At 44.1% G+C, this 26,612-nt stretch overlaps 1 protein-coding gene and 2 long non-coding RNA genes across 4 annotated transcripts; 2 read left to right on the top strand and 1 right to left on the bottom strand.

The window, feature by feature from the left end:
* Positions 1–1,779: 1,779 nt before the first annotated feature.
* LOC142364725 (uncharacterized) lies at positions 1,780–10,488 on the top strand. The gene is made up of 3 exons (XR_012766333.1): positions 1,780–2,065; positions 2,640–2,790; positions 10,319–10,488. It is a non-coding gene; the product is annotated as an uncharacterized LOC142364725 (long non-coding RNA).
* POLB (DNA polymerase beta) lies at positions 5,467–19,543 on the bottom strand. Of its 2 annotated transcripts, XM_075444823.1 has the most exons (15): positions 19,423–19,543; positions 19,298–19,355; positions 19,144–19,210; positions 18,557–18,631; positions 17,980–18,038; positions 16,442–16,491; positions 15,980–16,031; positions 14,235–14,289; positions 14,075–14,147; positions 13,509–13,579; positions 12,647–12,733; positions 10,266–10,330; positions 9,571–9,710; positions 8,846–8,952; positions 5,467–6,029 (listed from the first exon to the last, which is right to left on the bottom strand). In XM_075444823.1, exons 1-14 carry the CDS (start codon positions 19,481–19,483, stop codon positions 8,858–8,860), a joined length of 1,008 nt encoding a protein of 335 aa, XP_075300938.1. In that variant the 5' UTR covers positions 19,484–19,543; the 3' UTR covers positions 5,467–6,029; positions 8,846–8,857. The 2 variants fall into 2 exon arrangements, with proteins under 2 accessions (XP_075300938.1, XP_075300939.1); XM_075444824.1 differs by lacking the exon at positions 12,647–12,733.
* A 40-nt stretch (positions 19,544–19,583) lies between these two features.
* On the top strand, positions 19,584–22,225 carry LOC142364724 (uncharacterized). The gene is made up of 2 exons (XR_012766332.1): positions 19,584–19,822; positions 21,855–22,225. It is a non-coding gene; the product is annotated as an uncharacterized LOC142364724 (long non-coding RNA).
* The last annotated feature ends 4,387 nt before the right edge of the window (positions 22,226–26,612 follow it).

Genomic DNA, 26,612 nt, shown 5'->3' on the forward strand with positions numbered 1-26,612 from the left:
TATGACAGCATACTTTGAATTATTACAATAGTTTTAGCAACACAGCTATGGAGCAGAGCATACATTTCTTTTAAAACATTTGTTTTTCACACAAATCTCGCAATTCAGAAGTTTCAAATCATACCTTAAATTTGGGTTTGGGGGTCTTTTGCGTTTGTTTTTTTTTGGGGGGGAGGCTTGAGGGTTTTTGGGTTGGGTGGGTGGGTGAGTGGGTTTGAGGTTTCTTTTGTTTTGTTTCAGTTTTTTTAATAGGTTTGTCAGAATAGTTCAACCTGCTGATTTCAAAACCTTACTAAATCGAGTTTTAGGAGCAAGGCTGGTGCTTGGACATTTTAACATGGCGATACTCTAGTTATGCCGTAACTGCCTAACATGCTCTTGAACCTCATTTCTTCCAGCAAAAAAACAATACGAAAGATAACTCCCTGCATAAGAATTCACATGACACACAAGCAACACTTCTCTCTTTACACTATATAGTTGTATTTTCTGCATTCTACACGTTTTAACATATATTTTAAATATTGAGTCTTTAAACAGTATTAAAAAAAAAAAAGATTCTTTGGGTTAGCTCATGCTGTAATAGATAAATTCGTTGCTAATAACAAGCAGCTCTACGTACAAGAGGAGCTGAGCTCACAGGTCCACATTTATTAGTGCTAAATTTGAATAGGCCTCCGTCAGCCAGATGCAATGACAACAGCCAACAAAACACAGTGCGAAGCGGGAAAAGAAACATTAACCCAGAGATCTAGAACTAAGCCACAGTACTCATTCTAAGCACCTTGTTTTCAAACAAAACCTTCTTAATCTTCTGCTTTGATTTTCCTTCCCACAACAATAAAATCACCACAAGAGAAAATACATCAAGGAATAAAAGGCTGAGGACAACTGATGCTTAATGTTGCCACCTTCAGACATAGCGCACAGTATGCCAAGGTCCGTATATCAACTGCAAAACGATAACAGCAGATTAGAAATTTCAGTGAGGAAATAAACGTGAGAATACCCACACTGGTCTACGGAATAACGGAAAGACAAACAAAACCAACAACAAAACCGCACACAAGAAAGAAAAATGAGAAGAACTACCCTTCGGGCTGCCGGCTTCACCTGCACCGCCGGGCACCGCGGCCGCGCTGCCGGGACCGCCCCACGCACCCGAGGCCGGAGCCGAGCAGCCCGGCCGGGCAGCGCCGCGAGCGCACGAGCGCGCTCGCGAGCGGCGCAGCGCCGTTACGCAACGGGTAACGGAGCGCGGCCCGCCAGACGTCCCCGAGTCGGTCCGTCGCAGCCTCTTCTCTCCAGAGACACGGCGGCGTCGTGGGAACGCTCGGTCACTGCCGACTCCAGAAGTTCGTGATTCCCGGCCGAGAAACCGCAGCGCTAGCAAGACCCCGGCCCGCTCGCCCGCAGAGCGAGAGCCGGCCCGCGCCTCGGGGCCATCGCCTCAGCAGCCCGCGGCCGCGCCGCCGGGCCCAAGGAAGCGGAAGCGTCGGCTGAGTGAGCGCCCGTCGCCCCCCCCGGGCTCCGGCCCAGCCCCGCCGCGGCAAGGTGACTCGGGGGACGCCCGCCTCGGCCCCGACGAGAGCCAGAGGACGCCACCGGGCTCGGCCCGGACAGCGCCGCGGGCCCCGGTGAGGCCAGCCGCGCCCCGCCCCGCCCCGCCGCAGCCTGAGCCCCCGCCGCTACCTGTCGGCCGCGCTGCCTCCGGCTAGAGGTCTCGGTGCCCCCAAGCCCGCATGCGCAGCGCCACGCCGCGCATGCGCAGCGCCACGCCTAGAGTTGCTCCGGCCCCTCCTGTCAGAGTCCGCGGGCGCTGCGCGGACGGGGGCTGTGTGGGCCCCGGGGACCGGCAGGGAAAGGGCGCTCTGCGGCAGCTCCAGCTCCTGGCGGCGCCCCCGCGGGGGTGGGGGCCCGGACGCCGTACGCGCCTGCAGGAGGGCTTCTCAGCGCCAGGGCCCCCTTCCCGGTGCGGGAAACGGTGGCGAAGCGGCCGGAGGCGACTCTGGTCTCGGCGGCCAGCAGAAATCTGCAACACCCGCCCGCGGTGCGCGCGGGGGAGGTAGGAGACCGCTCCCCAGGCCCGGTAGTAACTGCCCGGGCCCCACGGCCAGAGAGCTGCGGGGCAGCGCCGCTTCGCCCAACCTCTCAGAGGCGGTGCGAGGCTCCGGCGGGTGCTACAGCTGTTCTCAAACCCTTCGGCTACCTTACCAGCACCCCCCTTACTCCCTACCATCGCTCTTTTGCTCGGGCTAATCCCTTAGTAAGGGCCGCTGCAGGCCTCGGGCTCCGGAAGGAGGTAGGCACACCCTATGCTCAGTGCAAGACCTTGCAACTGGGACAAGAGCAAACACTGACAAACCCCAACTGCCAGCCTACATAGCCATGAGGTTATGTATGTACAAACAATAGATAGTACATGCCCACTTACACAGATTCCCAATGATAAGCACAAGGCTTGCAGCTGTTGCTTCCTGTGTTTACCAGACATCTTGCAGTCCAGTTCTGCAGGAGGAGGGAATAAGTAACCCAAAACAGCCCACAGGCCAGTTAGGGCAAGGAAGACACATTGTATATTTATATAGTTCAAGAAAAACAAACAAGCACTCTGAACAAGCCATTTTTCTTCCACCTAGAAGAACTCACTGTCATGGAGGGAGACTGCAAGGCCAGCAAACTCTACCTAAAGTCCCAACACAAAGTAGCCTCCCGAGCTACCTGTTGAGGATGACGGAGAATGCATCAGTCTAATATTGTGTGCTGCCTAGGAAACATTTGTAAAACATGGTAAGCTCGTGACACTGCTTCTTGATACTCTTAAAATTACAGCTAAAAAAACCCAAAACAAAACAGGATTACACGTTCATGATGGAATTCTCACCTTGTTTATTCCCACTGATTACTGAAGCAAACACTGAATACATTAGCTATATATATTTTTACTATGAGGCACCACAAGACTTCACATAGCACCCAGTTAACTTCTAGTCACATACCACTGCATGCATTAGGGCTGGGGAACATTCCCAGAACGTCTAATACGAAAATCAGAAAAAAATAAAGGGGTAAGCAAGAGTATCAGTTTATATTCACCATTATTAAGACTGGTCAACATTAATTATATAAGACGTAAAAAATGTAGTTGTTCTGTAGGCTTAAGTCAGACAAAAATAAGAAACAGTATTACATCCGTCTTTGTTTTATGATTCAAGTCAGGTTAAGTAGTCTGACAATACAGATGCAAACTTCTCTCTGCCCCCAAAAAGGCAGATAGAGGACCTAATCATTAATAAATCAAGAAAAGTGCTATATAATTAAGCAATAGTCAATTTGACTGTGTATAAAATAGTCTTGCCTTTTCAAGCTTGCAATTCTGTAATACATTTGCCTTATACTCCTACAAGGTATTCAAATACAGTAGCAGCAATACATTCCATGCTGATGCTCTGTAATATGTCAGTTAGTAGTTTACTACTTAAAACTAGTTAAGTTTTAAGCTAACCAACAGTATCCCTGCCCCAAATATAACTAGTGATGCAATCTTGATGGGACCTCCTCTCACATCCAAAATAGTCGTTACCTTTCACAATGACTTAAGAGAACCTATGAAAGCAGAGCTGACAGGTTTGCATATAAAGAAGTGCAGACTGACTCTACAGGAGTGGTAGAAACGCTTCAATTAATCAGACCAGTGTTCTGGGTAATGGCAAGTAGAACAAAATACAGAACACTGCAACTGATAGTACTGCAACATATCTAGGAACAAAGAACATAGGTCACATGCAACCGGAGAATGGTCGCATTAGCATATGGCTGTATTGAAAGGTTTTAGAAATAAGGACATGGAAGCAGCTTAGCATAAGCTTCAGCACTGCACCAGGACACTTAAAGATAAGGAGATACAGATAGTAGCTGAAAATGGCGTTCTTTAGGAATACTTCAGGACACAGCCAGCTTTCTCATTCTGGTGTCTGCACATATGTAAGATACAAAGAAAGAATTAGAAACAGATTAGAAGAAAGATCTAGCAGACCAATATGCAGTTCTGAGAGGGTAAATGCCTACATCAGTTCAAAATTTCAATCTCTTAACCAGGAGAAGGCTGGTTAACCAAGAGAAGAGGTGCAGTCTGTCTTCAGAAGCAGGAGTGTTGCTGCTAGATTAAACAGTTGTCTGTTAAAAGCCTACATTAGACAATTTTATATATTATTTAAATTGGGTGGTTGGGCTTTTTCTTGGCTTTTTGTGTGTGTTTGATGTGCTTTTTTTTTTTAAACTGCAAAAAAAACCAGAGACTTTGCTTATTTTCATCACTTCACATTTTTGGATCAAGGCTCGATATAAAAAAAAGTAATGTACATAAAAAATAGGATCTGTGACCTTCATCGAGAATGTCTTTAAAAATTTATGCGGGTATAAATATTTAAGAGTATCAGGAGAAAACGAAACGTAGGTTCATTTTGCTCTCAAGGTACCAAGACAAATGCACCACAAGGCAAAGCATCAACACTATTCAGAGACTAAGTCATTAGAATTCTCATCCCCTTTGTCTACTCTCTAGGGAAACTCCGTGCCATTTCTCCTCTTCCTTTCACAGCCTATCTGAAACATGTGGCTATTGGCTCTCAGCTGCTTCCTCTGACATTAAATTAGCATCAGAGGTACACCCACAGTGCTGTTCTGTATTGGTGTTTCCTTTACTTCGTAAATAAAAGCAAAGTCCATCCTGGTAAAAGCCTATGTCTACAAACATAACCTCCACATTGTGTCACATGCAATGACAACATTCTTTTGTTTTAGACTTAGTTATAAGAAATGGAATAACTGCACAATTCTTGTAACAGTAATCTAGTTAATGTGCATAATGATGTCCTTAGATGAAAAGAAATGGAATGCTTTCTGCTGTCACTGTCTGTGGGCAACACAAAGCTCTCGGGAGCTCCCGACAATTACAAACGGTCATCTACATGGCTATACCACTCACTAAGCCCATTACTAAGAGCTAAGCGCATAAAATAAGAACCGCAAGCACTTATGCACCTGCTTAACCCAACTGGAGAAACGGATGCGTAGAAAAACTATTATGGAGAACTTCCAAGGAGTTCTCCAGAATACGCAACTGCACTCTCATCAAAGACACAGAGAACAAAGAGAGAGGCAATTGTATGAGAACAATCTCTACACAAGGACACATCCTTGTGGTTTTAAAAGCCGCAACAGCAGTTCTTGCAGCCAGTTTCAGCTGGACAAACTCTATAGGGAAGACCTTAGCAGATACATTATTTAGTAAAAGAAGAGCCCACCACTTTTAAAACAGCCAACTCAGCAGCAGAGCTAGTGCAGAGGAGGCAGAAAATAATCCTTTTATGTACATCAAGAACTTCCACCCATTTACAAAATCTCTGCATACCTTGCCAACCCTGTAACCAACACTTAGCCAGTAAACAAGGATTACTTTCTGGATAAGAGAAACATCCACAAAGGAGATTCAAATTTATTCAGAACTGGCAAGGGAAGGCTCCTGTCTACAAGAAACCACACTTCAGCACGCATGACAGTGTAATGTTCTGTGTTCCCTACACGGGAAAACATAAAAGCCTTAGGATTTTCTCTGGATCTCTTAAATCATTTCAGTAGGACATTTGGGTCTGAATAGAAGGAGAATGCCAGAAAGAGGCTGGGGAAGAAGGTCACTAATCCACGGCCAGGGCATGTTGAACATTGATTTGTCCCAGGGAGAGCAGCTAGGAGGAATCTGCGGACAAGACAGAGGGGCTGAAGAAAGGACAGAAGGGCATACGACATGCTGCTTGTCATAGGTCGAGAGGGAGAAAGCTGCCTTTGCATCTCAGGCTGTGCTTCTGGGCTTTACTGCGCACATCATTTCCAGACCAAAATCTGCAATCCAGTTAGTTCTCAGTGACATTGCTCAACATCCAGATTTTTTTTCAGCACCGTGACTGTGGCTTCAGTTTGTCTCATCAAACACTGGTCAGCAGAGGAGCACAATGATCACACCTAAACACCTGCCAAAAGATTCAGATATTAGTAATGCAAAACAGTATAAAGGGATGTACATTTTAATGTAGAGTTATTTGCGCACTGTGCCACAAACTCAGGTCTCAATTTCCACAAGCTAACAGCAGCAACTAAGGAAACATCAGCCTGCAACACATAAGCACCTGAACACCTTACATTTATTTCAGTCCATAATCCTGAATGATAAACAACAGTGTGTCCAACAGACTGACCCCATGCTAGGAGATTCCTTTCCCTTCTCCCTAGGCAAGTAAGCTAAGTGAAGATTAGTTTCTTTAAAAGCTCAAAAGAGTATTTTAAAGTCTATATGCCTCAAACATTTCCACCTGGTGTCAAAATGACCTGTAATGTTTCAATAGTGCTGAAAAGAGAGCAACCAGCCCAGGAGACTTGCGGTTCTTCTTTATTGGAGGTTTTGGACAGCAGCCAACAGAGACATGAATAACGGTTTAAAAACTCCACTTCAAGACTGGAAAGGGTCTTCCAAACACATGTACCCCATTTCCTTTTCATATTTGCTCCAGTTATTGCAGAACTTGAATCATCGTCCGGTTTTGAATTTGAAATCCTACAGAAAATTGTCAGTTATGTCTGGCTTGTGTGTAACATTCATTCTTCTACAGTCACATAAAAGTGTAGTATTTCAATAGCACCAGCGATAATGACTTTGCATTCTATAACTATGTGCCAAGGTGCAACTTCAGCACTGGAATTTTAATACATATCTGGCTTTCATGTTTCTCACTAGTCTTGGGTGTTCCAATAATGTATTTTTAAGCAAAAAATATTGGAGCAGTTAGCTCTGCAACTAAGCACATGGGCAGTCTTTTTTTGGCCTCATTTATGTGTTCTGAAAAGCCTGCTTCAACACATTTGCTGGCTAGTGGGGAGTCATAATACATCGTTTTGTGTAACCAATATGAAAAGTTGTTTATACTGTCATCTACTGAGTGGGGGTGGGAAATGGACTTTTAGGTGTTTTTTTCCGTCCACCACCCCTTCAAATACACACTTGAAAAGACACACAAACATACACAGTCTGAGATCTAAGCACTGTAAGAAGACTCTTCTAATAATTATGGCACTTATATTAGGAGACCATTGTTCTTACAGCACTTAATTCTTCTAGTCTCCTGATATATATGAAACAAACTGGTCTCATACTAAAGTTTCAGAATTATTTAAGTTTTATTAATTGTGCAGTGCCAGTACTAATTCACTGCCATGGCCAAATCTAATCTATGGTTATTTATAAAGTGCTTGCTGCTACACACAGATGCTGTAGATTATATACCCAAGCAATTTATGCTGGCAGCCTGTATTAGCAAGACGTTCATTTGAACATTTCAAGATGCTCTACAGACATAATTACTCAAACTGCATTAAAAAAATAATTAAATAAACCCCATACATATTACTTAATTGGACAATTTGCAACAACTACACAAAAGCAATGGTTTTATTTCCAAGTCTTTCAATCTCAAAGTAGATAGCAAAAAAAAAAGTGATGTTATTTCCTCCAAGAACTACCCAGTTTTTAGATATTAAACAGTTATTAGTTTAGATATTTATTAGTTTAGATATTAACAGATATTAAACAAAGAGTATGTCTGTGTATATATTAAAACATGGAAGCATCAGAACTCTGATTGTCTTTTGCAAAACTACAAGAAACAAGCTAAGAAGGCTTGTTCAGTTTGAAATATCCAGACTTTTCTAATAATCATCACAGCCTAAGGGCTACTGAAATTATTAGGAAAAAACCTAATAGCTTGATCATCACAGATATTATCAAATCAAAGCACACAGCCTTTTATAGAAGGCTAGTATTGTTTGTAAGACTTTCCAGTGACTCCAAAGAGCCAGCAGTAATTTTGATTAACAGCCACCATCTTCAAACCAAGCGGCAAGAAATTTAGTAAGATGAAACATTTTGCCTTTACGTCAGACCTTTCTGCTCCTCAGGGGCTAAACAGAAACCTGTGCTTTACTGTCTGATAGTTTTTTATTGAATCCCAAAGCAAAAGACAATATGCATTCTCTAAGGGGTCTGACTGCCACACCACCTTCATAGAATCATTAAGGTTGGAAAAGACCTCTAAGATCATCAAGTCCAACCATCAACCCAACACCACCATGCCTACTAAACCATGTCCTGAAGTGCCACAGCTACACATTTTTTGAACGCCTCCGGGGATCATGACTCCACCACTTCCCTGGGCAGCCTGTTCCAATGCCTGACCACTCTTTCAGTACATAAATTTTTCCTAATATCCAAGCTAAACCTCCCCTGATGCAACTTAAGGCCATTTCCTCTCATCCTATCGCTAGTTACCTGGGAGAACAAAAGCCACTTCACTACAACCTCCTTTCAGGTAGCTGTAGAGTGCCATAAGGTCCCCTCTTAGACTCCTTTTCTCCAGACTAAACAGCCCCAGTCCCCTCAGCCGTTCCTGCTAAGACTTGTTCTCTAGACCCCTCACCATCCTCGCTGCCCTTATCTAGACACGCTCCAACACCTCAATGTCCTCCTTGTAGTGAGGGGCCCAAAACTGAACACAGTACTCAAGATGCAGCCTCAGTACTGCAGCCCTTTCAGTTAAACACAGCGAAAACTTTAATCTTCTTTAGGGGTGGAGATGGGGAGAGGAAGAGATTTACTGGTCACTACACATTCTATGCTAGCGCCATGGACTTGCTTTAAACACCAGTAACGTACACTTTTTGCAATAACATCCAAAGAAAGAATATGCACTTTGTATGTTCACGAAAAGCTATGAAAACATCTCTCTAGGTTACAGACCTGGACAAGAAGTTATTCACTCCGATCCTTTGGCTCTCGGTATTCCCACTGGATATAGTCAAAGATGTCTTTTTCACATTCTACTGGTAGGGCCTCCCCAGCAACTCCTGCAAGCAAATTACAGATGTTATTTGAAAGGTGGAAGGTCTGCACAATCCTGAAATGCCAAATGCATTGCAAGGTTAAGACAAGTAAAACAAACTTAAAAACAAACACCAAAACACCTCCCACAGACCTTTTCATACAGTATTTATGTACTGATCTCATTAGTGTCAAAGGAAATAAGGTAATTAATTAACCTTGGGGCCATGTGGTTATGCAGTTAAATATATTTGCATTCATGTATCTATATATACACATGCACATATACATATAGTCAGCCCTCCTCCAGAACAAAACAACTGAAGGACATGACATATCTTGGTAAAAGAGTGGGAAACCACATAGGTGCTGTGCATGACACTGAAAAAACAACTTTCAGGTCAGTAAGACTTTAAGTAGATTCGGTGGCCCAAAGATATAACTGTGCCACAGCGCTGCCTATAGCGAAGTAGGCTGCCTCTTCCTGCTATAATGGTGTCCAGTATCAGAAAGGACACTGTGAAAAATTTCATGAACTACAGTATATATCAGAAGTATTTCCAGTAAACTGAGAAACCAATTTCAGGAGAAGATCACACAAAGCATGTAACTAGAAACTACTCTGTACAAAGGCCCACACTGACCAGTGACACCCAAGGGACGGATTGTATATTCATTGATCGTGAAGCCCATTTCCAGAGCGTGAGTTCTCATGTTCTTATTGAATATATCACTTCCTGTGAAATACAGTACACCACAGTAATACTGATCTTTGGGGATAAGCCTAAAATAAAAGTGGAAGAAAAGTACCGGTTTAGAGCAAATATATAACAAAAAAGTTACAAGCCATTTGGAATTCAGCCATTCAGACACTGTTCTAGGTTTACTTCCTATTTACGCGCACACATTCTGCAACTCTGTACATTTGATTTTCCCCACAAGCCAGGTGGAAGAAGGAAATTAACTGCGTATCAAAGAAAGGTTCAGCACATCTACCCTGACCCAGAAGTTACTGGTGTTCAGCCACTACACGGGTCTAGTGCTTGCACTCCTGCCAAGAATTAGTATCAAAGCAATATGATAAAGTAGGTCACAATTCTGAAACTGGATACAAAGTCGTGATTTAAAATGCAGCATTCTTGCTAATAACCTGTTGTAGATACTGGCAGTTGTACAGTGGCTTCCATACTGCAAAGCAATTAGAAACCTACTAAATGCCATGTTCTGAACGTGGAAGTAGAGATTTGAATGCAGAACTTGATGCAAATGCCTACCAAGTAGGAGACAACTAATGGAGCGGGTTTTGGGTTTGGGGATTTTTTTTTTTGTGTGTGTGTACCGGATATCAATTCTCCTATGTGGACAGGCTGTTCCATCTTCTTTGTTTGGCAGCTGACAGACACCCTGTGAAGAAGTAAGAAAAGCAAGACATTCAAAATGAAATAAACCAGATTTGAGATCAATCCTCACCGCCCCACTCCTAGACAACCTCTAAATAATCCTCAGTCACGCTGGAACGCAATACTAAATTCCCACTGAACCAATTAAATATTTTACTAGAACAGCTGAATGTCATAGTACCGCGGATCACTATTTTACACTGCTAAGAGGACCGTAGTTCAGCGTAGCATGTAACTGCTTCTTAAGTTTTTATTACAGCAGGAAGGACCACAGGACTTCTCATTTCCCATTTCTCTGCCCTAATTATTACCAGGCTCTTCAGTATGCACCAACATCAGCAGGTTAAGGAAAATGCAGACGAAGCACAAGCTAATAAAAATTTTAAAAAAGAAAGTTTTTTCTTAAGCAATCCTCTGCCACTTTTAATTTCAAACTGCTTTGTAATCTTCATGCATTTCACATATCAGCCTTTTCTTTTTTTCCCTAGTCTATGATCACCTTAAATGACAGTGCAGATGGGGGGAGGGACATGAACCATAAAGAATGAGAAATGTTTACATACTAAACCATTTCACCAATTGCAGCTCCATGCTGAGACTTCTCCTTCTATTCTTAGCTTTGTTTCAAAAGCTTAAGATTGCTTATGCTTTTAAAGTTATGTTGTCTGTCTCCTTACTGAGACATGCTTTTCTCAGATTCTCAGCTGCAGTCATATTTTTTCCCTCTTTACAACATTCCCTTCTTAGCTTCCACTTTGAACACAGGAGCTATTCCACAACTATTTAAGACTGGCAGGATTATACAGAGCAAATGGTCAAACTGTAATGAGCTTGTTGAACTGCGAATGCAAACTGGGAATGCAGAGTGTCTCTGCTTTTGTCTCACAGATGTACATTTAGCTTTAAACCCATACAGTATTCACACTTAAACCATTTGGCAAGAGTGACAGCGACTTTCATGCATTGCTCCTACAGATCAAGCTAAAAAGCCATCAAGTTTCTTTCCTTCTCAGAATGCAACACAAACTGAACCGAAGACAAATTCTCAGAGTACTTTTAGCTCATTTTAAGAAAAACCAAACCAACAAACAAATAAGTAAAATAATCAAGTGCTCCAACAGCCCCTTCCATCTTAAGAAAGCAAGTATCTTTAACTGTAGTATTGTATATTGTCCTGGTTTTGGTTAAAGCAGACCCGATTATTTTTTAATGAATCTTTCTCACAGCTAAGTTCTTCTAGGGAACTGCATTCTTCTAAAGCTGGCTGCATATTTTACAGACAGTGTCCACTCCAAAGCTGATAACACCTGATGTTTATAGTTATAGCGAGCTAACGGTAGGAATGGAATGCAGAAAAAGGCCCACGTTTGTAATTATTACCATAGCAGCCAAGGTCACCGATAGACCTCTTAGGTCCCGCAACTGAGAAGTCGTAAAGGGCCGTACTTGCAGGAAGGGGTGGACAGGACAGGTGACCCAATATTGACCAACGTGGTATTCCATGCCTTACACGTCATACTCAGTTTAAAGCTGGGGGATCATGAGGGTCTCGCTCTCTTTGTCCATGGCTGGCTTCTGAAGAGGACTCTCCTCTTGTCCTGGCTGCGATCCTTATCCAGATTCCGATCTGTGCATTCCTGAGTCCACTTCCTTTCTACTACCGAGTAGACTTCCTGGTGTCTGCCTGGCAGCTGCTGGTGGGACACCAGCGCCCACAGCACCCAACTCCGTGAAACTCCATATCAGTTTTGTATATTTTGCTTTATTTCTCTTTTTAGTAGTAGTATTATTAGTAAAGCTGTTTTAATATTCAGTTTTGTAAGTCTCTCCCCCTCTTCCTCCTTTTTCCCTTCCTGTGGTGGGGAGGGCGGGGGATAATCGAGAGCATCTGCCACTCTGTTTGTTGCTGTCCTGTTCTAAACGGTGACATATATTTAAGTATTTATGCCTTCCAAAAGATTAGTTCAGTATAGCTGTATCTTGATTCTTGAATAGAAATTCATAATTTGTGGACCTTCCGTGAACTCTCCTGCAGGACCACTCCTCTGAGCTTCCAAGGATAAAAGCCAGTATGAGTGACTGACAGAAACTAACCAGTCCTCATTTCCACTCTGTATTGCTTACGGTTCTACACTTCTCTGTTAGAATTAGCTTTTAACCAGCCTGTAAGACCAGGATACCTGGGACCTGTAAAGAAAACTAAGTGAAGGTAGATAACACCCAATCCACATGTTTAAGGGGAAAAAAAAGCACTCCAAACAACATATCTTGTATATATCCTAGCTTCTGTCAACATCCCTCACCACCAAAAAAGCCTTACCATGAATTTGGTGTCACCTTTAGACAGCATATCTGTGACAAAGTGGACTTTTTCCAGTTGTTCTACAACTTGATGCAGAAGTTTTGACTAGGAATAGTGACAATACAGAAGATGACATTATTTCACAAATAAAGAGAATATCTTACCCGTTTACCAGACAACGGCCCGTCTAAGTAGAGGACATCACTAGAATTGTATATATTATTGTACATGAAATTTGACCCAGAGGGGAAAAAAGATAACAACAATACTGAGAAAAAGCTAATAAAAATACAGTTGTGCAACAGAAAAAAGTTTCCACCGAAATCCCCATGTCAGATTGCTATCACTGCAAGTGACGAAACTCATTTCTTGGTTTGAGTTTTCAACTTTTAAGCAATGAATCTATAGAAACAACACAAGAAATACAAACTGTCATTACAACTTCTCCAGTTAGTCCCAAAAGATTACAAGGGCAGCAGGACATTTGCTTCTCGTCCAAAAGATTATGGCTGCATAAAGACATACTTACTCTTCCTTTAATCCCTGCTTTATCCAGCTACCTGTTACAGTTTTACATTGCAAAAGCACATGAATTTGACCGGGGGGGTGGGGGGGTGGAGGGAGCGTGTGTGAAGGGAACAGACAGAATGATAAAAGTAAGCACACTGAATAGTTCTGCAAGAGGAATACAACGTAATGCACAAGAATTAATTATAACTCCTCAAAATAAACACAGTGAGCCAAGAGAAGAGTTTACCGTTACAGTAACAAAAAGATGCAAGAAGCTGCAATGCAAGTCTGAGGCTATGTGTCTTCTGAATTTAAACACACCCTGTGGACGTAATGCATAGTACTGACCCACAACAGCAGAGAAACACACCTGTTTGGATGATTCAGATGTGAAACTCGGATGCGTTAGGAGAACATCCATATCGCCACTTGACTCTGCACCTAGACAAGTAAGAAGCAAAGCAAAATCTCTCTGCATATGACAAAGTATACTAACATTGGTGAACATGCATCTAACCTCTTCCCGTGAGCATGTTTTTCTGGTAGAAAATCGTCTGTCATTATTAAAGATAGTTGTGGAGAAAAAAAAAAAAAAATCTTAGAGAACCTTGTTCTTCCATAAAATAGTTTACATCCCCACATATCTCAGAAAATACCCAAGAATTTCTGGCTATACTCTATAGCTACGAAGCACAAATGTTGTTAATGTAAAACCAAAGCAAACGATTCACATGTTACAATATACTACTCTTTATGGAGGCAGGGTGGAGAAACAAGGATTTACGCGTGCGTTTCGTCACTGAAGTAACTAGTCAAGACAATACTAACAGGAAAAAGCCAGGTTCCAGCATACACTTTCTCTCTAGAAGAACACGTATAGTAATGAGTCGCACTTATTAATCCAAAATAAACGTAGTAAGATCACAGAGTACCAACCTCGTCTAAAACTGCCACAGACTGTAGCAATATAGTTTGGATCCAGCTTCTTTATCTCTTTCAGCACAATTTCCTATGTAAAAAGGACAGATATGTGTTTAGAGGTGTCATTCATTCATTGGCCATCAGTACCTCACATCCTCGATAAACACATTCTTACCTGCATTTGCAGCATTTCTTCCCTCGGGATTCTTTTCTCAAAATCTTCAAAATATCTGCATATATAAAAATAAAAGTGTCTGAAAGTGGCAAGGGTAGCATCTTAAAAATTTCAGTCAATTAAATATGTATCAGAGGAAAGAATACAACTTATATTATTGTCACATCACAAAAAGCTCCCCATTCTCACCAAACATCTCAGAAAATATCTCGCCAAGCAATAGCAAAAACTCACAACTTCAAGTTTGACAATGCTTAGAAGATGGTTTCATTGCATATTATTTCCACTGTATATGACAAGCTGCTAGGAGGTGGGAGTAATACTGCTGTATAACCAATTGATTTATATTTACATAGCCCTCTGAAATATAAAAGGTTCCTGACAAAACTCGGTCAACCAGCAAGCCGGAAGAGCGGGTCCTTCACCCATGGTCAGAGATGATCTGTGTTAGAAAAAGCTAAACGGAAGCTCACAAGTCAAATACAACTCCCGATATCTTTGCATGCAGCTGTAAAAAACAGACTGCCAACATGCTTGCTTGACTGTGAAGAAAAAAGAGGCCAGATGAAACAATGACGCATCTGACCAGCAGCCGCATTCTTTACCCCTCCAGCACCAGAACCATCGACAGCAGGCACTGGCAGCTATACGGCAGCCTTGAAGCCACATGTTCCCTGACACTCATTACCCAACCACCCCAATCCCAAGCTCTGCAGACAGAGCTTCTGGATGTGGGACTCCTCCCTCACCCTCATCCCTCTCAAAGAGCTGCAGTGGAACTAGGGACAAAAAGACCACCATAGAGCACTGAAACCATTCTTTCAGCTCAGCACTTACCAGAGGTTCTGAAACAACATCTGAGCACGATGCTGGATGCAGACCCAAGGGCAATGTGTGCACTGGCAACATGGATAGGTCAGGCGAGTTTTCTTATACTCACTTAACAGTGAAATGTCTTCCCTTGAATGCTCACGCATACAAAGGATGCACACTGGGTATGGAGCGCAGATGAGCAGTGGGAAGGCGACAATCGTTGTGTAACCCTTTTCAGTCACTGCCAAGTAGCTTGTCCAGACTGGTAGGGGTTGGAAGGGACTTCTGTGGGTCATCTAGTCCAACCCCCCTGCTGAAGCAGGGTCACCCAGAGCAGGCTGCACAGGACCGCGTCTAGGCGGGTCTTGAATATCTCCAGAAGTTCATCTCACGTATTCCGCTCTCTGCCACTGAGGCGGAAACTCTAGAGCTGGCCCCACACAGAACCAATTCAGGTATCAGGCTGTACTTGTTCACCTGCAGCTCCTTGCAAACATAGCTACAGTTCTTCCAGAACTAACACACTGGAGCAGCCACTCAGCAAGCAGCATTCAAGCTGGTAAGTCCTGAGGGACAGACACACATTCTGCAAGGCAGTCTCAAGGTCAGACACATAAAGGTCTTGCCTTGCTCACAGCACATAACAAAAAAAAAAGCCTGGGCCACTTTTATGCAGATTCCCAAGAAACATTACTGCAACCTTGTTAAAGTGATTCCCCATGAGCTAACTGAAAAAGGCATTTGAAATTAATTTTCTGCTGGATGGAGACTAAGCCTACTGAACTTCAAGTCCAAGGAAACAAAAGCTCTGAATAACTGCTGAAAATTATGTAGAGCGCACAGAAAGAACAGAACCTTACTTGGCCTGTGTAACCCTACATTACATCCTGGTATCTGAAGGAGTCATTAGAAAAGCACCCAAGAAAGCTTACTTCAACCCAATTCGCTGGTGATGGGTCAGCTTGTGTTCATTTTTTCTTAAATCTAGAAGAATTAAGAAAAACAAAGAAAAAAGTTACTTGAGGACTAAAAATCATACAGTCAGTTTCCACCAATGCAAAGACGATGCACGCAAGGAATACGCAACAAGGAAACGGCAACCTCAAACCCAAAGGAAGGGATTTTAAACTGACTACTCAACAGCTGACAGGATGAGTACAAATGCATAGAGCACTTCCCAATGAAGACCTCAATAGACCATTCACCTCAAAGCCAAAAATCCTTGTTATTTTCCATGTAATCTGCAAGTACTTTACGTTGGATGTGTATGTAATGCCTTTAGCCTGTGCACTAACTAAATTTAGCATCTTACACACTTTCCTCAAAGCCTAGGCCGTATCTGCTATCACAGTACCACTGTGGAACAAGCAGACTGACAGAAACGTTACACTTACCTTCTAAAGTCTTAATTCCTTCCTCGACAAACTTCCTAGCAGCAGCCGGACTGCAAAGAGACAAGGCAATCTGCCATAAGGAACAGCAAGAATCTTACAACACTGAAATGGATACTAGAATTCACTGTAACTGCCTAGGTTCTTCAAGGCCAAGACTGGTCGCTTCTAATGCTTACCCTCTTTTCAGCGTACCCATTTTCAGTTTGTACTTTCAGTCAGCAGAGATGGCTACCCAAGGCTGGGCCTGCACATTTTTTAGCATTACTATAACCATACAGTGATGTATAATCGTAAAAAATAAACAAACAGAATCTCACCAAATAGGCGATATTGCTTTAGACAACAATACGGAATGCATGATAAGAGCTACCTGAACCACAATCAGTCTCTGAACCAGCTTAAGGCAACAGCAGAACAAACGTGTCTTCAGACTAGCACTTCAAAAAACTCAGCGAGGCTCCAGTTTGCAACCTACAGTACAGCAAAGCAGTCCCAGCTCCAGTTTGGCTGGAGAGTTTGCCTTAAGCACAACACTCGAGTGAACGGCTGAACCTTTTTCCCCTTTAAGGGTTTGTCATTAGATTAATCTGTGTCACTGTGCAGGGAAAGAGCAATGTTTCAACCACGAGACAGGCATTCAAGTAACGTTACACCCAGATACCTATCCTGTACCTCAAAATGCGGAGAACCACCAGCCTGGAAGCATAATCCCTTCCTGGCGAACTACTCTTCAGCTGCTCTGGAATCCCATGGTTACAGCTCCACCACCCTTAAAGATTTTGAATCCACTTCCTCAATAAAACTCCTACATTACAATAGAATAGTCAAGTCTTGACCTGCCATTTACTTCCCCTTGTTACCCTTTCCCGCATCTCTTGCCAGATTCCAGACCAAGAGAGGCCACTTCCACTGTCCTGAGACAGGAGAGCACCCACGCCTCTCCTTCTGTAGCCCATCCCAATGTCTCAAAGGCATTCTCAAATCCCAGTATATCCTCAAACTTTGAGCACATTTTCCCTCAGAATTACTAGAGAATGATCACATTCCCTACCCTCAACCTAAAGTATTTCAAATGTTGCACAAGAGCCCTGATGCTGTTTTGGGTTTTTGGTTGGTTGGTTTTCTTTTGTTGCCTGTTTCAGGGCTCTACTTCTCCCGTTACAAACATACGACAGAACACCATTGTCCCAGGGCCCAACTTCCCACCAAAAGTCCCAAAGGGACTCCTCACTTCCACTCTTCTCAGTCCTTCATGCTTCTGTTCTTGACCCGTTCCTTTCTCCTTGCCCTCTCAGCTTGCACACAGGAGCTTCCCACTTCCATTTCTCTACGCGAAGTCTGTAATTGATGTTTCTACACCCTTTCTTCTCAGCCGATTGCATATCACTACCATGGTGTCTCAGTGTGGGCACTACAGCATCAGCTCAAACTCGTTCTCTTCGTTATTTACAACCACTCAAATTCTGTTCATAACTCCACCAAATAAACAGGAGAAGAAAAAAAAAAAGCAAAACCAAAACCCAAACAAACAGCTTTACCCAATGCCAGTAACTCGTGTCAGGAGACTGATAGATGCACTTGTATCATCTTGTCGAATCTGCAAAAACAAAGCCACACAAACCAAACCAAACCCTTCTTTACTCCATTTGCAATAAACAAAGAAATCTTGAGAAGATAAAACAGCTTAGTCAGACTTGCCTTTGGAGGCTCACTGTAAATCAACGCAAAACAGTACCAAGGGCAGTACCGTGTACCACAACAATGCCATATATACCAAGGCTGAAAACTGCCCAACTACCCATGCTAAGGTGAACAGCACGGTTAAATGACAAAACTCCACAGCCTTCTGGAGTCAGAATTCCAGTTCTCACAGAAGACATTCACATGCTGATTATAAAACCTAAAATATTTTCACAAATAGACAGTTTCGAGACTTTGGCTCAGTTGCTTGTTCCCTGCTTTCTACTTGCCATAGACTCCGTGCCCATCATTCTTAAGCTCGACATCAGCCTCTCCAGGGACAACAACAGAAATTGCACAAAGCAAGCAGGCTACTTTGCAAGTTACAAAGAAAAGCAGCTATGGAGAAATGGAGTACAAGCAAAAGAAACCCACCTTTTCCAATTTGCGTAATTTTCCAGTGGATAAGAACTCATCTATCTTCTCCGCTATTTTAGCACCTACTCCATCCTAAATATTGGGGGTGGGAGGGGAGTGTGAGACAAGTTAACTTCAACATCACTTTAAGCTATTATATATAGAAAAAAGGGAAAGCTTCCCAGAATTTAGTCCAGAAAGAACTACGAGGCCACCGAGACCATGATAAAATATCAGACCACAAGCGAGCACAAGAATTCAAGGGTACAACACAAGCAGCGTGAACCCTGTAACTCCAGGACTACACTAAAAGCTCCCCCAAAGCAATATCGTTGAACAAAGCTTTGATTATTACTGCTCAAGTTCCCCGAATTCAGTGCAGCAGGAACAGAGCACAGGGAAACCTGCCACAGGCAGAGGCTCCGCGGGAGTCTCCGGTTCCAGCTACGAAGCCCCGCAGCAGCCACACCGCATCTCCCTGCCCGCGCCACCGACGTAGGCGGGGTCAGCCTCGCGCCGCTTCCCGAGAGCCCCGGCACCGCACCGCGCCCCACCCCCAGCGGCCCCACGGACCCCCCGCCGGCAGCCCGGGCACCAGCACCCACCAGCTTCTTGGCTTCGGCCCCGCTCCGTATCTTGCTGGGGTACCGGGAAATCACGGAGGCTGCTTTCCTGCGGAACAGTGACGGTCAGCGCCTGCGCGCGGCGGAGGGCGGGGCCCCAAGGCGCGGGCACCGGCGGGGGAGAAGGGGGCAGTACCTGTACGCGTTGTACTTGTGAATGGCCCGGTTCACGTTGCGCTCGTAATTGGCCAGCTCTACGGGGAGAACCACGGTGAGAGCGGGAGGGCGGCCCCACCACCCCCCCCGACCGCACACACCTACCGGTAAGGAAGTCGGTGATGCCCTCGTTGGGGCTCTCCTGGGGAGCCTTCCGCTTGCTCATGGCCGGCACCGACACCGAGCGGCGGCGGAAGCGCAGGCCGGAGGTGGCAGGGAGGTGCTTCTGGAGGTGACGTCACAGAGCCTGGCCGGCTGCGGTACGCATGCGCGGTGCGCGCGCCCGTAGCGGGAGGCCTGCGGTAGCGGCGGGGGCGGTGCGCGGGGACTGCGGGCCCATCTGGAGCGGCTGTTGTTGTCATCTCCTCCGCGTCAGCACGGTCTGCCGGCGTGGCCCCCTCCTCTGCCCGCACGGAGCTCTGCGTTCTGGCACGTTGTCGCGTAGCAGGGGTTTCCAGCAGGGTCTGTGGCTTGGGCCGCTCGCGTTGTCTGAGAGGCAGCTCAGGTGAGTGGAGCGAGCCCGCGCTTCTGTCGCCGTGCTGGGTAGAGTCCGTTGTGCCTTAGCTGAGTCCCCCCAGTGTGTGAAGTGTCTGTGGTTTTTATTCTGGTTTTGCTGGATGCTGCTTTCTGAATGGTCTGGAGATGACTGAAAGCTTGGTGTGCCATTGGTGGTGTGTGCCTGTGTTTTCTGGGAAAACGGCTGGGGCTGTGGGGTTTTCCTCTCAAATAGCAGAGCTGAATTGTATCCTGCAAGCAACAAATGGAGGCAGGGAGGGGAGACTTACCAGATCAAGGGCAGCAGCAGGAGGAGCTGGCTGTTTCTCAACAGACTGATGCACGCTGCTATTTAGGTGTCACAGGGGGCGGGGGAACGTGTGGGCAGTGAGCCCCACGGCAGACTCACTCCTAGGAGCTATCTGCATTAATTAATAAACTGTAGCTTTATTCTTTGCATTTATGGCTATGCTGCACTCCCTTTGCACTTGGAAGTGCCCTTGACAGTGTCCAGTGAGGAGGTTATGCATTGTTTGTTGGGTATTGAGCAGGTGGTCCGAAAGCCTCTCACACCTCTTTGGGATCCCTGGGGATATACGGAGCGCCCGCCAGTGCTGTTCACAGGGCTGCAGGGAATTTCTGTTGCATTGCCATGTATGCTCTGGGCTGTTGGTGGCATTTTTCATCATCTGGTGGGCAGCCAGGGGCCCTCCAGGACTATGAGAGGTCCCCAGGCCACTCCTGGGTTTGCTCTCTGCACCCCCAGATTCTCCGGGCATGTCTGGGGTGAAGGGCTGCACCAGCGGAAGCAGTGCTGGGAGATGGGGTTTTTACAGAGCGAGGGGTTGCCTGCAGACAGCCCGTAAGCTACCCTGAACTTCACAGCACGTGGTATGGCCCCTTTGGTGGACAGCAAGGCCCTTTGTTTGTGTTTGGGTGTGCCCTGAAGCCTTTCTACACGCTCCCAGGCCCTGTGTACATCTTGCAGCACGCCACCAAGTTTTGCATTTGGCATTTTCCTATCCCACTGTTCCTGGTGGTTTTTGGCATGCTCCAGGGTCCTCTTGTTTTCCTTTCTGTATGCCCCAAGGAGTCCTCTGTTTGCATTGTCATCCCCTGGTGTTCTTTTTTCTTTCACTGCACCCTAGAGCTCTCCTGGGGGCTCTGTTGGGGTTGGCAAGGGGTGGAGGCCGCAGAGGGGTGGGAGGCCGGGGGCGAGAGTAGAGGCAGGAAAGAAGTGGGAGGCCACAGAGGGGTTGGAGGCTGGGGGCAAGGGTAGAGGCCAGAAAGAAAAGGAGGCTGGAAAGGGGTGGGAGGCCGAGGGCGAGGGTAGAGGCCAGAAAGAAAAGGAGGCCAGAAAGGGGTGGGAGGCCGGGGACGAGGTACCGCCCTCGCTGTTTAAATTTTCTGTCCGTGTCTTCATTTATTTAGTTTGCTCTCCCTATTTTTTAATTCTTACCCCCCTTAATCCCTTGGGTTTTCAAATTTGGTTTCTATGTCTGCTTTTATCAAGCTCCCTATCCCTATATTTTATTTCTTTTCTGTGTGCCGTGCACCCTGTCGCTTTTATAATATACTTGCTATGTCTATTTAGTTTGCCATCCTTATTTTGTACTTTTTTCTCTCAATCACACAGATTTTAATTCTTTTTACATCTGCTTTGATTTAGTTTTCTGTTTCTCTTTTTTAATCTTTTCCTCTCTTAATTCCCATCACTTTTAAAATTTACTCTCTATGTTTCTCTTAATTTTGTTTACTGCCCTTATTTTAAAACTTTTTCCTTTATTTTCCTAATTCCTGTCACTTTTAATATTTTCTATGTTGAAGGAAGGGGTTAAAGGGATTTTAGTAGAAGCAGCCTTGCCTAAGAGGTAAGGAACTTAGTAGAAGCAGCACTGCCTGATAGTTGCTGTGCAGAGAACTGAGGGTGCTCATCTATTGTGTAAATTAACTGAGGCAGAGTCTTGCATTTCCTTAGAAAGGGGATAATTCCTGATAAGGGCTGGGGAGTCACCTAGAACTCACTAAGACTGACCTTGCAGTTTGGATGGAAGCCAGAAGAGAACTGAGTTTGCCCAGAAACAAAAGTCAATCAGCGAACACCGTGATGAAGAGGATGAGCCTTCATCTTGGGACCCCCGACGACCACCACCAGGAGGCACTGCGCAAGTACAGCTGGGAGGAGTCTATGGAAATTACTCTTTGGAACTGATTTTAATGCAAAGCAGGGATAGGTCATGCATATGTATAGGCGGATTGGGAATTTGATGAATATATAATATTTGACTGTATAAATTGAAGAAGCGAGTTACTGTCTGGCACACATGACTTTGGTGGGGCTACCCCCCCCCCCCCCCCCCCTCCCTCCCCGTGCTGCCTGGCACCGAATAAACATACCTACTTTACAATCTTACAGATGGTGGAGTCTGTTTTCCGCACATCAATGTCATCTTTTTTCCAGTTCGCTGTCTGTATTTTTTTCTCCTCTGTCCTTTACGCATTTGCTTTTGAAATGTTATTTCTTTGTCTTTGTTTTTGTTATAGTTTGGCTGTGGCTGGCAACAATAGGGCCACGATGCTGCTCTGCCGTCCCTCCCCCCACTGGAGTGGGGAGGAGAATAGAAAGAAAAAGGCAAAAACACGTGGGTCAGGATAAGGGCAGTTCTAACAGAACAGCAAACAAAAGGAACAGTAACAACAACAATACTGATAAGGAGAATACACAAAACAAATAGCAAAATGCACAGAGGGACTCTCACCACCTGCTGCGTGCTCCCGAGCCTCAAGTGACTTCCCACTGCCCAGCTTCCCCGAGCAGAACCCAGCATGACAGCACATGGTATGGAATACCCTGTTCTGTTTGGCCAGGTGGGGTCAGCCCGTCCAGCTGTGTCCCCTCCTGGCTCCTAGTGAAAATTAACCCTGTCCTGGCTGAACCCAGGATAGTTTTACTTCACCGTCTGTATTTTTCTTTTTTTTTCCTTTATTGTCTCAATCCTTTTTTAAAAATACCCTTTCTGTGTTTACTTTTATCCCATTTGCTGTCTTTGTTTTTCAGTTTTCTTGTCTTTCCTTAGTGCCATCGCCTTTAAAATTTTCTTTCTATGTCTACTTTTATCAAGCTCCCATCCCTAGTTTTAATTCTTTCTTGTCTGTCATGTACCCTGTCGGTCTTAATGTTTTTTTTTTTTTATGTTTCTATCCAGTTGCTTTTAAACTATTCTTTCTGTGTCTACTTTTATCTACCTCACCGTCCCTATTTTTCAATTTTTCACTCTCGCATTCCTATTAGTTTTGAAGTGTTGTTTCTAGATGTACTTTTATCTCATTGTCTCTCCCTCTTTGTTAATTTTTTCCTGTTTCCCGTATCCCGTCTCTTGTAAAATTTTTGTCCTAGGTCTGCTTTTATCGAGATGTCTCTCCCTGTTTTTTAATTGTTTCCTGTCTGCCTGGTACCCTGTTGCTTTTAAATTTTCTTTCCTAGTCTGTTATTACCCAGTTCGCCACCTTTCCTTTTCAGTTTGTTCTTGTCCATCCTGTACATGGTCACTTTTGTAATTTTCTTCCTATTTCTCCTAGCTATTTAGATTTTTTCTGTTTTAAAATTTTTTCCTCTCTCGATGTCTTCACTTTTGAATTTTTGTTTCTGTGTTCACTTTCATGTATTTTTCTGTCTCTATTGTCTGCTTTTTTCCTATCTGTCCTCTACACTGTCAATTTTAAAATTTGTTTTTTAAGTCTACATCCTGGGTTCAGCTGGGCTAGCATGAATTTTCACGAGAAACAGGTCGGGCAAACCCAAACCAGGCGATTGAATGGGACATTCTGTACCATGTGACATCACGCTCGGTATTTAAGGGGGCGAGCTGGCTGCAGGAGGGGGATTTGCTAGTCAGGAGGAAGCTGAGCATTGGGCAGCAAGAACACAGCATGCTGTATATTCTTTTTATCAGTATTATCGTTGTTATTTTTCTTCTTCCTTTGCCGTTCTGTTAAACTGTTTTGATCGAACTCACAAGTTTTGCCTTTTCCTTCTGACTCTTCTCCCCGTGCCACCGGGGGTGGGAGAGGAGGGAGAGAGCTACTGCGTGGTTGGTTGTCACCAGCAGGGACCTAACCACAATGCTGCCTTTTAGTTTGGTCTTGCTTTTTTTAAGTTCTTTCCTCTCAATCCCAGGGCTTTTAAATTTTTCAATTTTTATTCCATTTGCTGTATTTTTTTTTTTTTTATTATTTTGTCTCGTTAGCCCTTGGCACCATCACTTTTAAAATTTTCTTTCTGCATCTCCATTTTAGTTTGCCAATGTTTCTTTTTATTCTTTCCATTTATTTCCCTAACTCCCCCGCTTTTAAAATTTCATACATTTATCCCAGTTTGTCTTTATTTTACTGTTTTAAATATTTGCTCTGTTTCCTTAGCGCCGTCGCTTTTTAAGTTTTCTTTCTCAGGCTTTTTCAGTTTGCTGTCTCTATTTTTTAGTTTTTCCCTTTATATTCCTAATGCCCCTCGTATCTGAGTGTTCTACATCTGCTTTTTTCCCTTCGATGTCTTTATTTTTAATTCTTCATTCTCTTTCCTTAGCGTCCTTTCCTTTCAGATTTTCTACATCTCTGTTTTTGTTTGCTTTCCATATTTTTAAATTTTTTCCCCTTTATTTCCCTCATCTCTGTCGTTTTTTAAATTTTGTACTTTTCTCTCATTGGCCGCCTTTACATTTTAATTACGTTTTCTCAGGTTTCCTTAGCGCCATTGCTTTTTAGATTTTCTTTCTTTTTACATCTCAGTATAATTTCTCGACACTCTTAATTTTGGCTTATTTCCTTAATTTCTTTTATAATGTTCTGTATAATTTTATCCCGGTTGCTGTAGTTATCTCCCTGTCCTCGTATTTTAATTATTTCCTGTGTTTCCTTAGCACCCTCGCTTTGTAAGTTCTCTTTCTCTGTTTCTTTTAGTTAGCTGTTCTATTTGTTCATTTTTCCCTTTATTTCCCTAATCCCCCCACTTTTTAAATTTTCTTTTTACACCTGCTTTTATTCCTTTTGCTGTTTTTTAAAATTATTTCTCGTCCTTTTTTTGTGCTGTCGGTTTTTAAATTTCCTTTCTGAGTCTCCTTTCTAGTCTGCTATCTCTATTTCATAATTATTTCCTTTACTTTCTTAATGCCTATCATTTTTTAAATGTTCTTCATACGCCTGCTTTTGTTGCTTTGATGTCTTGAGTTTTAGCTATTTCTTCTCTTTCTTTAGTGCCCACGCTTTTTAGATTTTCTTTCTGCGTCTGCATTTTAGTTCACCGTCCCAATTTTTCAGGTTTTTTTTCCTCCCTTTTTTTCCAAGGTGGCTGCAGAGGGGTCGGGGGAGGGAGCGATGGGAGCGGTCTTTTTGTCCTCTCCTCCGTCTCGCTCATCTCCAGCGGGTCAGCGTCTCCCTCGGAACATCCGTAATCTGTTCAGATCCCCTCCCGAGTACCTTTGTGCCCTTGAGCCACCATCCGTGTCTCCAGCCACATCTGCACCCCTCTATTTCCATCACGATGCTTCCTGCGAGCGTCCTTGTGTTGCACGGCCATCCTTTGGTTCTACAGCGGGCTTTGTATGTTTCTTATTCGAAAGCGAATCCTCCTCAGGCTTCCATTTCGCCCCAGAACACATTTACATTGTCTTCCACCACATCGGATGCCTCTGTTTGGTCCTCGGTCCCTCGGGACATCCGTCCTCCATTCGGATCCCTTCCGAAGTTCCTCATTGTGTTGGTGATCCCCCATTTGGATGCGCGTCTGCATTCCTCTCGCTCCCATCACGACACTTCCCGAGACGGTCCTCGTGCCCCTCGGCACCCTTTGAGCTCTGCCGCCCTCTTTGTGTCTCCCCAATTTAGACAGAACCCTTCCTTGGGCTTTCCCTGCACCCAGAGCTCTCTTACCTTATTCGCTGCCATCCAGGATGTCTCCGTTCGGGCGCTCGTCCCCCAAGGACATCCATACATTGCCGGAACACCCTGCGGAGTTTTGCATCGTGTCTGCTCTCCGCATCCCAGAGACTTCGTCAATCTCTCTGGCCCCCTCAGGACCGCTCCAATCCCTGTGACGACGCCTCCCATTCTACCAGATTGTTTTTTAAAGCCATTTTTGTGCCCCAGAGTGGTATTTTTCTTTTCTGTCTTATCGTATGCTTCTGTTTGGTAGCTGGCGCCGTAAAGATGTCCATCATCAGCTCCTATCTCCTCTTTGGTTTTTCAGAGAAAGCGATAGCCTTCATCTGTTTTTATTGACACATCTCCCGTGGAGTTTTTTTGTTGAGTTTTGCAATTTATTTTTCTTCTGTCTACTTAGGTGTTAGCTGGGCTGCCTTTGTACTGTTTCCAATATATTCCTTGTATTTCCACCTTTTTTTTTCCATTTTCTGTCCTTTGGGACTCACCTAGCTGTCTTAAGGGAGTCAGCCAGAGAGACCTTCGAAGCGGGTCTGAATTATCTGCCATTGACGGTAAATAATTCACTTTGCGACCAGAGATATTTTTGAGAAAAAATTATTATGGAATCAAATTCTGCTTTGTTATTCAATCCTATCCAGAAAATAGTTCTGGTGGAAGTTAGGTCATATGCCTGGTCTCGCTAGAAACAAAGAGTAAACCCATAGCATTTTGGATTTTTTTAATAGGAAACCAAAAAGCATAAATTTTGGTAATAACATTGTTACCATATTTAGCAAGCTACTTTCTTACGTACTTTAGTAGGACCTCTTTTTCCATCCACACTGCAGAAAAATTAAGTTTAATTACTTACTTGGTCACATCGC

Source organism: Opisthocomus hoazin, chromosome 28 (assembly GCF_030867145.1).
Source record: "Opisthocomus hoazin isolate bOpiHoa1 chromosome 28, bOpiHoa1.hap1, whole genome shotgun sequence".
Taxonomy (NCBI): domain Eukaryota; kingdom Metazoa; phylum Chordata; class Aves; order Opisthocomiformes; family Opisthocomidae; genus Opisthocomus; species Opisthocomus hoazin.

Bases quoted from the DNA above. Each gene is read 5' to 3' on its own strand.
- POLB (XM_075444823.1), bottom strand. From the start codon at position 19,483: ATGAGCAAGCGGAAGGCTCCCCAGGAGAGCCCCAACGAGGGCATCACC. The intron at 19,211-19,297 runs GTACTGCCCCCT...ACTGTTCCGCAG, and splicing joins CACAAGTACAACGCGTACAG to GAAAGCAGCCTCCGTGATTT. The intron at 12,734-13,508 runs GTGTGTTTCTCT...CACTATTCCTAG, and splicing joins CATCTGAATCATCCAAACAG to TCAAAACTTCTGCATCAAGT.